Source organism: Cheilinus undulatus, linkage group 19 (assembly GCF_018320785.1).
Source record: "Cheilinus undulatus linkage group 19, ASM1832078v1, whole genome shotgun sequence".
Taxonomy (NCBI): domain Eukaryota; kingdom Metazoa; phylum Chordata; class Actinopteri; order Labriformes; family Labridae; genus Cheilinus; species Cheilinus undulatus.
Window position 1 is genome coordinate 29088068 of NC_054883.1, and position 15064 is coordinate 29103131.

The window sequence follows — 15064 nt, forward strand, 5'->3', positions numbered from 1 at the left end:
CATCTAAAGTTCAACAAACTGTTTCATCCTGAATTCTTAATTCAGTATCTTAATATCCTATAAACTCCAATAAGAAGAGCCATCACATGCTTTGCTGGTGTTTTACCAGGTTTGGAGTAAGCTTTTGTGAAAGCAACAAAATCAAGGGAAATTATTGTTACAAGAATTTGAGACTCCTCTCAATTTATTCACTAAAAAAGTGATATGTACAGAGAAGGGCAGATTCAGTTATTAATGATGCACTGTTGTAAAAAGGAAAATTGCACTGTGCTTACATATTAGTCATTTTTTCACCAGCGTAGTACCATATTGTGGATAATAAAACACAATGAGGGATGGTCATAAAAACACAATGAAACAATAACAATATTTTTCTCATTTCTCCCAGGATAAAAAAAGAAATCCCCGAAACAATAGCTTTATGGGAAGAATCCATATGTCACAAGGGTAGCACACAAACATTAATTACACAACAAAATAATAAACGTGCATTATGGGATATTATCAAATTTGCATATAATGAGAAAAATCATTACATATTGCAGGCACTTGAACCCCTCCCCAGTCTGTGATGTGATTCAAAAAATAATGGAGACATCAGACAAACAGCTGCTTTAAACACCTGCAGCACACTAAAACACAAGCACACAGCCACTTTAGGGCAGACGAATCCAGTCTTATTCTGTTGTAAATGTTTGAGACTGACGGCACATGAAGGAGACAGATGAAGAGAAGAGGAAGATGAGACAGCGGGAGCGAGAGCAGTCTTGTTGGTAACCTCCTGTTTGTAGTGCAGACTCAGAGGGATAGTTGTGATTACTCCATTGACTGAATCATCTGCAAGGTCAGGCCTCCCATCTCCTCTCCCTCCTACTCCTCTGCTCCTCTCCCACTCAGCAGCCAAGTGGTTCATGCTGCTGCCAAGACATATTCATAGACATATTGGAGCATCCAGTCACTGGCAGCGTTCACAGACACTTAAACACATGTCCACCTACACAAACACACACATACAAAGGAACATTGGCGGTTCAACAAACACACTAGTACTGTATTTAATGTACCTCTGTGTATGTGGGAACACTTATCTTTTTAATGTGCCCATGGGAACCACAGAAACTCAGCCACGGTAAAAAATCCTATAGTCCAACCATTGCATGTCTCATACAAACCATGAACTGTTTCTTGAAATACACATTCTTAATAATTCCATTAATACTGGGACAAAGACATTCCTAAAAAGTAGGGTCGGAAAATGTATTAACTTTCTAAACCTCCCCCTCTCCAGGCTGTTCTTACTTACTCTTCATGTTCTACCAGTGAAAAGTAATGCTATGTAATCCACACAATATTATCCCTCTCACAATGAATCCCTTTGAGGTTTGAGAAGATGCATCAGGCTTTAAATGACAGCAATGTAAACCCCTCAATGGCATTATTATACAATCAGAACAACTGCTACACCCAACGACAACGAAAGACGGTGTGTAAAGAAAGGCTGCTTTGCATGAGAAAGCTCTATAGGGGAATGAATACCAAACAATGCAGGACTCGTGAGGAAAACAAAAAGTCAACATTCAGCTAACCCATAATATGATGTGCTTTCTGGTAGTTTTAAGCATACCAAGAACTCTTAACAGCTAAGGATTTATCACAGGACCCCCCAACAGGGCTGGGGACAGTCCGCCCCGATTTCACTCGTACAGTGTGAGCACTTAAGTCGTGCATGATGGTGGAGTGTTGTAAGCGATTTAGTCGCACAGCATGAGTTGACATTCTGCCACGACTGTCATATGTTTACCTTGAAATCGCACAGTGTATACCCAGCTTAACTCTGCCCTCATGGACTTTTCAACTAATTATTTTCCCCTGGTAACATGCAAGGACATCCATAGCAAGACAGGGGTTTTGTCAATCCTTTCTGCTCAATGGGGCCATCAGGTGGCCACATCTATGCCTTAATTGATCCACTATTTTTTGCCTAAACATGCCTAAAGCACAGTACTGTCCGTGACAGGAGCAGAAAACAGGGCTACAGCATACCTTAAACCAGTGGTTCTCAACTGATGGGTTAGGACCCAAAAGTGGGTTACAAATAAATAAACTATCATCAGAATATTGTTGATAGGCTCTGGTTTGTGATTTAACTTGGCCAACATTTCACCCGTTTTTCGCTGTCCACACAGACTATTTGTCATGCGTACAAAAAATCCTGCTGAAATAAAAGAATGTCAGTGGAGCTCAGATTAAAAGTATACTACATCGAAAAATGTTCTCAAGCTGAAATCCAGACTATAATGTGCATGAATGCATTTAATTCAGAAACTGCAAATAGAGATCAACACTTAACAAATGCAACCTTAACTGTATGTAACGCTAAAGAGTCAAGTGTCAGCATTTAAATAACTTGAGTTAGAGAGTTGAAAATTTGTGGGGTGCATGCGTAAATTTAAAGGTTCTTCTAAAATCATATGACCCATAAAATGATGAAATAATTTCTAATCAATTTAATAATTCTACATCTTAAAATGAACCTGAACTTAGAAAAGTTGCCTTCAGTCTTTCCTGCAGTGCCATTCATATAGACTATAATTGGACACTTTAAAATCTGTACTAAAAATTATTGATTGAACAGCACAAAAGCTTCAGATGGGTTTTCTACCAAAGGGCGCGATCATGAAAGGAAACAAAATCAGCTCCATTGTATTATGCTGTTTGATAGGCAGTCACACTCTAAGGCCACCCACTGCAGAGCCGATGTGGTTTTCCATGTAACCACCCTGATGAAATATTCAGCGAGGAACAACTCAGACACCCAGGGGCCAACGGGCTTTGGTTACAGCCAATTCATCCTTGGCGAAGCCCAGGCCAGAGCCTTGCCTGCAAGGTCGTTGGTTCTCTTTCCTCACTATACATGTCAACATATACACACACAAAGGAGGCCTATTCATTATAAATGAGGAACATTAATTAATAACCCAGACCTGACCTGATTTATACTAACAGATTCCCTGGCTGGGTCGGAATGAAGGAGATCTAAAGCTGTTTTCCTCCACATGACACAAAAAGGGGGGAAAGGAGATAAAGAAGCCACCAGAGGAAGAAGAAATTCAGGATTATCATATTGAATGTAAGAAGGGGTTGGGAGGAGGATACACCCTGTGGTTTTACTTCTGTATCTTAAACCAAAAAGGGACATTTCCCTAAATTTAAGGGGCATACAGGGGGAGGCACGAGGGGTGAGTGGTCATGCCTAAACTCCAAGCTTCGACTCTGCAGTTCACACAAGCTGCTTAACCTCCACACTTTCTTTACATGTCTACCAACATTATCATCACACATACAGTATATGCACAAAAATAACACAATCATATAAGCATACTGGCCCAATCCCAATCTCCACACTTGCAGACTCTCATACTCTGTGGGGCATTCCTGCTAATAGTGTTAGGAATCAGTGCAGTCTATTTAATGGTCAAGGGCAGAAGGCCCAGATGTAGACTTTAAAGGCCAAATTGTGACATTTCTGAGAGGCAGCATCACCACAAACATTCCTTGTGGCTTTGCTCATGGTTAAGTGGCAACATTGGTGATTCAAGTACTTCTACCTCACCAAAAACAAAAAAAAAAAAAAAAAAAAAAAAAACTGACTGTAAAGGGAAAAAATTATATGGAAAATATCTGGGTTTTACAGCCTCTTGGTACTCTGTGTGATGGTTGTATATAGAATGGTTTATCCTCAGAGTATTTATTTATGATTATTTTATGATTTACCCTAGGAAGTTTGCTCAAATGTGTTTAAATTTAGATTAGAAACACCAGAAGCCACACAGCAAAATCTGAGAAACTGCATCTAATTAGTCAAAATTCAATTCACATATACCCAGTAAGTCCAAATAAAAGCCTTTTACAAGCATATCTACTTTCTTAGTGTCTTAAAAGAAATTATGCTTATTAATTTAAGCTGGCAACTCACCAGACAAAATTAAGTTTGACTTTGGCCAGAATCAAGGGGTCCTGTAGGGTCCTGAGTCGAGCCATAGCTCAGAATTTCTGTGTTGGACTGCCTTTGAACGAATAATCACAGCAACCAATAAGAATGAGCAGAATGTAGTGAGTCAATCTAGTTAACAAAAGTAGCAAGATGGCAGAGAGGACATTGCTTACTTGGTAGAAATATCCCAATTAAGTTGAATTTATGGACGAAAAAGTCAAGAACAATGTCATGTTGACAGGTTTAAGAGCCACTGTAGTATTGTTTTCATTGAAACATCTGCATCTAATACTGTATTTCTCTACCCAGTTCATTCTCAGACAGTGAGCACAATAAAGAGCTGTCTGCCACCACTATTATTCTATTATAAGGCTGCAGAGACAGATTAGGTTGCAAAATTTTTGCTAGTATTTATAAATGCTTGCAAAAAATTAAATATAAGCAAACAGGGTAGTAAATTTTACTCGTCCTCAAAAAAAGGCCCTCCCTGGATCAAATTTTGATCTGAGGAGGGCCTGGGAAAGCATGGCAGGTGCCTGTAAAAGTGCAGATACTATTCCTGTATCAAGCAGCAGATCCTCCCCATCCTTGCTCTCCTGAGAGTATAATGGATCTTGCCAGTGATAACCAAAAATTCATCAAAGAGAATTTTTCACCATTAGCCAACATCCAGGCCTCACAAGAGTATAGTAAGACCGGGAGGACCAAGGACAGAAGACTCTGACTTTTGTCTGCATGCTCAGATACCAAACACCTAACTATCTTGCACAGTGAACCCATGTCCCATGCACAAGTCCAAGTTGGTGGTTGATCTCAGCCCTGCAGTCAGCAGATCGATTCATTACGCTGCCAACTAATCTACAACTTCCACACGCTCACTAATCACAGGCGAGATCTGATGGCAGCATCCAAGGCATCCCTAAGTGCCTGGATCTTTGTTTTGGCCCAACAGACATGCATTCTTTACACTTCAGCCTCCTTGGCAAGTTAATCCCCCACAAGGTCAACTACAGTCCCTGCAAGGATCACAGCATCATTGGTATAGTCCAGATCAGTGATCTAGACATCGCCAAATGATACTTCACAGTTCGCTGCCCCTCAATATCCAGTCCATACAGGTACTGAAGAGCGTCACCCAAGAATCTACTGGGAAAAAGTCAGAGGTGGAGCCACTACACTTAACAGCTTTCTCTGTACCAGAGTATAGGGCATCAGCTGGATAAGCGAATGTGCGATCTTGTTGAGCTCCAGAATCCTCCAGAGGGCATCTCAATCACGGAGTCATTTCATAAGATGGAGGAAAAATTAATTCCAAAGAAACTCTTGCACAGTGTCTAACTTGCAAAAAGAACAAGACCGTCATGAGGGAAACTGCATGACGGTCAGTTTCAGTTTTTTCAGTTTTTTTGTATGACTGCAAAACCATGATTTTATGCAAGTTAGACATAGTGCAGAAGTCCCCTTGCAATAATGTTTATAACTGGACTAATGAGATGAATGTGACATAAAATAAGGTGATTCGATAATTTTGATAATTATAATAGACAAATACACTTGCTTAGATTTAAGCAGCGGAAAACAGGAAACACAAATGCATATTAAAATTGTGGCTTACATGTCGTACTGATTCATGCCCTAATAAGCTCAAAAACTCTACACTCAGTCCGCAGTTTAAGCCAAAGTCTCATCAAAACCAGAAAAGAAAATAATAATCACACACAAATGGCACATTCCAAAAAAATACTTAAATCCCACAAGCATCCAGTGGTAGAAAGGTAGTGACTGGAAGTGTCATGTGCTTTTGGTTAGATGTGGCGCTGTAGTGATGGTCCAGATGTCTTTCTGCTGCGATGTCTCCTGTTTTGAATGTGCATCTGATCAAAGGTTATGGGCCAAAATGAAGAGGGAGAGGGGTTTATAAAAGTTCAACAATCAATGGACTAGCAGGCACTTGTAGAAACAGATTATCAGGATTCTGGATATCAAAACATCTCAAATAGTTTTTTTTTGAAATAACTAAAAAGGATAACAGTTCTCATCATTAAAAATCTTTCTTTTTTAAATATTAACATTTCTATCAACAGTCCCATAAAAATCTTTGTATCGTAGCATTTTATTAAAACAGACTCGTCGCTCTTTTCCTGCGAATGCTCCTTTGAATCAGTCCTTATCTCTTAAAAGTTCAAATTTCCAGTTCATGTCTCTCTCTCAGGAGTAAAAGAGCCTCCCTTTCTCTGAACCCTGGAGCCTGCTGAGCTTAGCGAGCTGAGAAGGTGACGGGGGAACGTCCTGTCTGTAGGGGCCCTTGGTCTGAGGTGGGGCCTGCACTGCAGCAGCGCCTGGGCCCTGAGCGTGGCCTCTGTTGTGGTCGTAGGTGCCGCTGGCAGGGTTGTCCTGCACAGGGGGAGGCCTGGCCTTGTTGGCCTCCTGCTCTTTGCGTCTCTGCTCCTGCCTCAGCAGCTCCTGCGTCTCTAATAGGACACGGGCGTTGAAGTTGGACGTACCAAGGTAGCCGTTACGGGATCCCTGACCTGCAGAGTAGCGAGGGTTCTCCTTGGATGGTTGGAATCCTTCTCCTGGTGGGTACACCTTGTCCCATGAGTCCTGCGATGCTATGCTGGGGTTCTTGTGGGGTTGCCTGTGCACACAGAGAAAGGTAAAGAGGTCAGTTGCACTGATGAGTGACTCGACTTAAGCATCTTCCAAATCTAAAGGAAACAGAGCGTAATAGTAAGCAAAGAAGATCACTTTTTGCTGCCCTTGGGTCAGCACTATTGAAGAGAAATTCAAAAGAAACTGAACTATAGCACAGGAAGCATCCATTTTCACATTTTTGTAAGATTAAAAGGGGATTGTGGAGTGACATTCATTATAAATACTTAGAGCAGCATGAGTGGGCTAAAGGAGATCTGTTTTAGGTTGTGAATTCTGTGACATAAAGGCCAGGACATGAAAGAGAGGAGCAAACAGGGAAAGCTTAAAGGACTATTAGTTCCACATTGTAAACAAACATAAATGTTAAAACCTTGCTTGGAAAAAAAGGCTCCCTTTTGGAGCTGCAGACGGGTGCACTTACAGCACAGACAGAGTAATGGCAGGCCTCACAGCGTTATCCGCCTTCTACTTATCTTCAGCCCACCTGACAGCCCTTAAAGGACAACCCAAGATGCAGAAAACACGCGGTACCTCTTGCAACAAAAAACATACACATCATGCCTTGTGCCACACATGATCCCCTTTTCAGAAAATTTCCCCGGAAAGCCGTCATCAGGCCCAGGCTGGATTTTGGCTAAAGTGTTGAGTCTGCTCCTCCATTATTAGGATCCATTAAGTCTGCTGTGCCGATGGAAGACCTGTGACGGTGTCTTTTGTGACAGGGGTGCTAAAAGAAGCCCCATTTACACCTCGCTGACCTGCTGTGAGCTTAAAAGGCTTTTGAGTTCATGGCACACCAGGCTGTAGAGGGAGATGGGGCCATGGGCGTACTTTTTGGACAAAATGCCTCCATGTTTGATGTGACAAAGTGTTATTCCAAAAAGGAGGGGAGGAAGAAAAAGAGACCAGCCTGTTTGTTTTTTCTTCAAAAAACAAAACAAAAAAAAGGGACAAACAATACTGGATTTCAGGTTTTACAAACGTACTTCCGACCTAAACCTAAAAGTTTAAGGATGAACAAAGAAACCTGAGTCCATAGAATACCCTTAAAGTTTCAGAAATAGGGATGAAAAAAGGATTAGATTTTAGCTGACTTATGTCTGTTGGTCCTGCTTAAACCTCAACAGACTTATTAGCTCTTAAGGCCAAAATTAACAGCCAATACAGGCTGATATTTACAGATAAGCAGAGATGGGAAAAAGTGCACTACTGTTGTACTCAAATAAAAGAAAGTACAGTTACTCTAGTTAAGATTTACCTAAGTATGAGTTAAAGAACTGGTCTATAAATTTGCTGAATTAAAGGTAAAATTATTTATTTTAATTCTCAAATGAAGTTACATTTAAAACTTCAGAAGTATCTTCATTGGTCCACACTAAATATTTACACCAAACTAGCAGAGTTGACCTCATAGCAAGGCAATGAATACTAATGTACTGTGCATCCTTTAGGACAGTGATAATCAACTGGAGGCCCGGGGGCCACATCAGGCCTCCCACAGCTTCCCATCTGGCCCCCAGAGGATTATTAAATTCAGAAAATTTGGGATGACAAAAATATGGCATGCTGTAGTTCAACTTTTTTCCTGAAGTCTAAAGAAAACCTTATCAGACAAGGAGCACAGTAGTATTTCTACAATTTGGCGTACTTATTGTTATCTTGATTAATGTTGCAGTTTTTTGCTCTGAGAATCTTCACAGAACTGTTTCGAGCAAATATTTTTGGCCAATCACAACACTACATATTAGCTTCAAACTCTGATAGATATCAAGAGGGCTTCAGGACTATGTAGCTCAAATATTTCAATCACCCCCTTGTGGCTGGCTGCAGTAAAGGTGATAGGGATTGATTTCATTGCTAAAGGCTTAAAGTTCCAATAATTTTGGAGGGAAATAATATTGTCGCAAGAATGTTTTATTCAGGCAAAAATTTCGATTTTTTCAGTTTATTTCAATGTCCGGCCCCCACAATCAAGACAAAAAAGGAGTAAAAAAGGAGTTGATGACCCCTGCTTTAGGATCAAGTAAAGTCACAGGCGTCAACTCTAACTCAGTAGATAACTTCACTCATAATGTGTCTAACAATAATAACCCACCAGAAAGACAACTCCAGCAGGGATGACTGTACAACAGGCAACATCTAAACACATAAAAACGTCTGAACACTGATGGAGGAGAATAAAATGTCCGTGCTGCAGCACGCCATGGTGTTCAACAGTAGCTGCCAACACTTTTTTCCCCTTTCAGTCTCCACATGACAAAACATAACTTTTCCATGGCGATTCTTTTATGAATGCAATGATGATGTCACATTTTCATTGTCAGTAGTGTTTTGTGTGGAGAGGAAAAGTAAAGAGATGCCCATTTTTATGGCTCAGGACTGCTGGCAGGCCATTCCATCCTCTCCACTCCCAAATTCTGGAGGTAGTTTCTGATGAACCCTCTGATGAACCCCTCTATCGATCCCTCTGCGGGATCGATTGTCATTCTGGAGGAGTTTGGTGCCAGGCTGTGGAGTTATGGGATGACAACTGGTTGCAGAATCTCATCTGGATATCACTTTGTAATAAGATTGCCTACAATGATGACAAGCCTCGTTTTTCCAGTGAGGGAGAGCCCCACACCATCATCCTGCCTCCACCAAAAGATCTTACTCTATTTGTAGAGTAACCAGCATAGTGTTCTCCATGTCTTCTCCACACTTTGACCCAATGATCCAACTGCCATAGGCAGAATCTGGACCCATCACTGAACATAACATTCCTCCACATGTTTAGGTTCCAGTACAAATGGGCCTATTGATGAAGGGCAGACTTGGCAGCCCTGTGAGACCTGAGATTGGCTGTGTGCAGTCTATTCTGGATTGTGTGGGCAGAGAGCAATCTATCATGCTGTCCTGTAAATCTTGACTGCAAATCTGTAGAAGACAGATGATTTCTAAGGGTAAGAAACGGTCTTCTAGGGGTGTCAACTTCTTGGGACAATCCCTTCCTAGCCTGTCTCTGACATCCCCTGTTATATGGCATTGGCAAAGAAGATTTGGCAAATTTTCATGGTCGCAACCAACATTCTCAGCTCTGCTGCTCATCCTAGAAATGCATGTCCCTTACAAATGTGGCATAATTTAAAAGGGAAATAAACAGGTTTTCCAACGGTACAAGATTTATTGCTAAGGAGCATCGTTAAAAAGTATAGTAGTATATCAACCAAACACAAATTTGCTTACTTTTTGTGCTGTCTCCAAATTTACATATGTCCAAATATGTCTACTTTCTACCCTTTTAGGAACAAGAAGTGTCTTTGATATGTATTTATTTGTATATAGGCATGCCTGTATGCACATAGTGCATGTGTAAGTATAAGGGTAATTGGCAGAGGGGCAGATGTAGGGACAGACTGCAGAGAGAACCCCACCACATGCTCCATATCAAGGTTTTTGCTGTCTGGGCGAGCAGCCATGCATTAACACCCCGGCTCAGCTTACAGAGCAGCCAGCGCCGCTCATGAGGTAGCCGCTTGTTTAGAAATCCCAGGATGCCTGTTGCACGAGGCAGCGATCATGGTTTCCAGACTGACCTTTCAGTTTGTAGAGCAGATAAGAGAAAGGAAGATTTAGGGAGAAAGTCTGAGAGAGGGGTGAAGAAATGGCGTTGTTCCACAGGAATGTAATTGTGATCAAAGTGTCAGGGGAGCTAGAACTCTTATCACCTCTACTCCTGCGCCAGTGTGTCACACAGTAGATTAGTTACACTTACAAAGGGAGGGGATGGGAAAATACATCATGCCAAAGAGTAGGGTAAATTTAGACTGACAGAACATAACAAACAAAGCCAGGAAGTTGGCTCGCCGAAAAATTTGTGGCCGCTGTGTGTTTCTCTAAAACAGCTGGGAAGAATCAGAGTTTATGAGAAGAAGGAGAAAGCACACATACTCGTGCCAAAACACAAAATGATTAGGAGAAAAAACATGTGCAATGGAACAAACACTGCTATTTGTTTAAATAAATAATATACAAACCTGCAATAATGTTTTCTTTATAGTGTGGAACAGTGTTGTTTTAGCCAAGAAATTCAAGCACTTCATGGGTAGGTGGAAGAGCTACTGGCAGCTCTCTCAGGCCACCATTAAGAACCTTATCTTGACTGCATTCATGTGTGTTTTTGTGTGAGTGTGTGTCTCTTTCAGGGCTAATCAGTGGTCCCACTAACACAGTCGCTCCTCTCTTGGCCCTCTCTTACCCTCCACTGCCTGTCACTGCTAATCCTGCTCCGACAACAAGCCTTCATTAGAGCTCTTCCAATCCTCACAACCCAGACAGCGAGCTAAGCCTGGCCGTCATCAGATAACCAACTACCATGGCTTCTTCTGGAAGCTCTTTGGATTGGAGAGGGTTTTCTTTTTTTTTTGTTTGTTTTTTCTGCAAAGGAATGCCCCATTTCGGCTGAATGGCTGGCTGCTACAGCTTCCTGTTTTTTGAAGAGAAGCACAGGATGGAGGGTGTTCCAAAAACGAGGTGGTCGGAGTTAGAGGGAATTGCGGTTATTAATCTGGGGATGTAAGACTTTAGTTCTTTAATGAGGAGCTGTGGCGAGACACGAGCTCTGAAAAGCCTTAACCGGGGTCAAACGTCAAGCCTGAGCTCATGCGACTCTTTGCTAAATGATGCTATGAGATTATGAGAAGGAATGCATATCAAAGGCCGTCCTCGCCTGGCTTTTAGACCGGCCAGACAAACTTTCCCAAGAGAAGAAACTCGCCGAGAGGGGAGGAAGGGCTGGAGGCAACTGTCACATCACATGAGATGCCGGGAGATAACACCTATGAAGGGAGCGCATAGATCGCTCTGGCTTATACAGGCTACATTGATTATGCGTCCATGTGGACCACAAATCCATAGCCATAGACAGGAACATGTTTTAATCGACCGGGCTGGGAGTGTTCAGAGACAGCAGAGTAAAAGAGAATGCTATGAAGAAGTGATTGGTGTTTGTGCAGGGAGAGCAGAGGAACTCCAGCCAAGAGAATGAAGACCACACACATATGCACTTTAAGTGTTCTCTCTTTGTTTAAACTGGCAAAGCAGCAAAACTTAAATAAATCTGGCTTCACTCTGGCTTCTCTTTCAACATTTTTGAACATTGAGTACATTTCGTTACACTCACACTGGATGTTTTAAATGTGGAAATGGTTAACAGGGAGAAAAAAATGTTACCAACTTCAAATCCAGTCACTCAAATATAGAATTTGTGTCTTTTTCTTTGAGGATGCAAGGCTTAAAATGTGGAACTTTTCCAGCAGCAACGGGTGGCTTTGTGATTTGCATTGACTTTGGAGTGATTATGGAGCTTCAGAGGATTGGGACATGGATACCAAAAGATGGGAAGAAATGCAAATACTGGTACTAAAGTCTCCCCCCAATGCTTCCAGATGTAAGATATGGTAAGCCTTATAGGCGTTTCTTTGACTTTAATGCAAAGCAACTGAAAAAGATAGATATGGAAGATGAGTAGGTCTGAACTCAGACATTGTCAAGGGAAAAGCCCTTTGTAAAACAAGAAATTGAAGCTGTTACTCATTATCAGGGAAGTATTAGAAATGGGGATTGATGCATGTTACAAAGTCACCTCTTCTTCAGGGTCAGTACTGACTTAATGAAGTTTAATATCAGTCAAATAATTCAAGCGATTATATTAAATGATTTCACTCACAGTTTTGCTAAGATTTATTTAAAAGTCTGAAGAGGAGTTAAAAGTGGCTTTGCATCAAAAAAGATTTTCACAAAGAAAGGGAAGAGGAAACTGGATAAAAGAAGAGAATGCAAGGATAAGAAATGGACAGAATCAAAAAGTCAGACAGAACGTGATAAGTCACAAGAGGGGAGGAGGAGAGAGACTGCATACATCAGAAAAGAATGGGGTAACATTCCTCTCAAACTCAAGCAGCTAGGCTCCTTACTCCCCAGACATTTACAGGATGTTTTTAAAAGAAGAGGAATGCTACACAGTGTTAAAAATGGCCCTGTCCCTACTTTTTTGGGATGTGTTGCTGCCATCAAATTCAACATGAGGTAATATTTTTCATGAAATGGTTAAATGTCTAAGTTGGCCGATGTGCTGCTAATGTTTTATGTAAAAAAAAAAAAAAAAAAAGATGGGTTTGCATTTATTTTTGTTCACATTTTCACACAGGGTCCCCAACTTTTGAGATTGGTGTTATCAGTTAATTTGTTTTAAAGTCATATCACTTGCTTACCTATCATTTTCTTTGTCTTGACACTATTATGAGAAACACACCAATCATCAATGAAATTCTACCATTATTTTTGATGTGGTTGAACATTCAATTGTGCCACCACAATGACAATCTTGTCTGCAGATGGAGTAGTGTCTGAAACAGCTTGTCGCTGATAAGTGCTCTATAAAGAACATTACAGACAGCCTATATATGGAATAAGTCAAGGATGAGTGTGTGATTTCAGACACAACAAAGACAGAGACTAAGCAGAGATAGAAGAATAGGAGGGTGTCTCACCGTGGTAGAGAGCTGTACTGTCTTTGTGCTTGTTGAAAACTGTCTCTGTCCTCTTCCTGCTGTTTCTGTGCCTGAGTCTCCACTGTCACCGAATGGCGGCCGCTTTGCACCTCCGTCCCGTTGCTCATCTGCAACATCAAGACACAAACTTTGATCAAAACAAACCCACATGAAGGAAAATTTTCCCCTCAACGCAGCAGGTGGTTTGACAGTGTGAAGCCTCCTGTGTTCAAAGCTACCCTCAGGGGAACAAGTAATTAACAGGTGTGATTCCATGATGACAATGGCGCTGACAAATGCACCTGTGCCGATAACAGTCCCAAAATAATCTTGTTAGAGGAAAGATGATGATCTTTTCTCAAAATTACAAATCCTTTAATGCCTGATAAACAGATTTTCAACAGGTTTTTGGTGGACAAGTAGGCCTCCCATCCCATCAGATCTGTTCTGACAATCTGTTACAAACCATTACTGTGTAGGAATATTTTCTAAGCTAATGGGTGCCATTCTTTTGGGAGATGTGGCCGTGTGTGTATCAAAGTGTTCTCTAACTGTCGTAACAAAGCTTTTGTCTCTTTTATCACAGAGACTGCTTTGTCTCATGAAACCAAAACAGCGTGTTGATGAATCACCCTAACCCATTTCATTATCTACCGCTAAAACAACTAAACTGTGTCTGTTTTTTATATGAAACAAACCACTCACAGCTTCGTTATATTAGAACTAAACTACTTAGCAAGGGTTAAGATCACAAAGTGAGCAACAGCAAGAATCTGTGGATCTACAACTTATTTAGTCCTCTAATATCCATATGTTCTAGCATTGCTGAAGTTTTTACTGGACTGTCCTCAGGAACCATCAGCCTCTGAATGATAAATCCTGACCAAAATTTCTAAAAATGTTTGACCACTTTAATGTGCTCAATGGTAAATGTTGGAGTATGTACCTTAGATGGAACAAATCGTATGCTTAGACAAAATAAACCTATTTAAAAAGAGCATCATTATGGAAGCCCAGAGGGGACATACCGTCATACATTTTATTTCACTTTACTTCCTGTAATAACAGACAAGTTTTGGTGTTTTTATAGATTCTGAGAAATAAACACATAAGTTCTATCACTCAAAACAAAGAGTGAGGTTCAGTATATCATTGATTTTTTGCCAAATTTGTTTTTCAGTTACACATTTACAACCAACAATAAGGGTGGGACCAAAAATGAATTCATCAAAATATGCCAGTTTTCATTGAATCCTACAACTATAATTGGCCGTGTGTCTGTCTTGATTTGCATGCCACTCCGTTGCTCGAATTGTCATTGATACCTCTCAGAAGACTTCTTGGGTGCACTGGTTTGAAACTGGTGCCATAAAATAAGCATAAATATGTATGGATTTGTAGTAAAATCTAAAACTGTTTAGTTTTTCACTTTACTTTGCCCCCCTACCTGTCCCCTTTCCCCACTATGTCCCTTTCCCTTTAAAACACATACGATCACTCCACCACAATGCTGAAAAGGAGACAGCCTTTGCTCTCAAACAGAGGTGAGATTTATCATAGGTCAAAGGTAGGTGATTACCTGGGGACTATAAGGGCCCTGTGACAACATAATTAACGAACATAACATATATATAAGTTTTTAAATGAAGACACCATTATAATGATGATTATCTGTGATGCAACATATTTTGAGTTTAGTTTTGTTTCCTTATGTATGAGAGGGGCGCTGCATTCAAGAAAGTTCACACCCTCCGTGTCTGGTAGACTCAAAGAAGCAAACAAGCGCACCCATATGAACATTCAAACTTCGTAGTAGTCATTTGGTTTCCAGATGTCCAATTAAGAGTCTCTAATTGACATTTTGAAATCCACCTGGACATTTCTA

At 40.8% G+C, this 15064-nt stretch overlaps 1 protein-coding gene across 1 annotated transcript in view; it reads right to left on the reverse strand.

The window, feature by feature from the left end:
• Nucleotides 1-246: 246 nt before the first annotated feature.
• LOC121527569 (partitioning defective 3 homolog) overlaps nt 247-15064 on the reverse strand; it is a 604468-nt gene continuing 589650 nt past the window's right edge. The window contains exons 23-24 of the mRNA XM_041814583.1: nt 13180-13307; nt 247-6632 (exon numbers count right to left, since the gene is read on the reverse strand). Coding sequence (XP_041670517.1) covers nt 6203-6632; nt 13180-13307 — 558 coding nt within the window. The 3' untranslated portion in view covers nt 247-6202. The remainder of the gene's footprint in view (nt 6633-13179; nt 13308-15064) is intronic.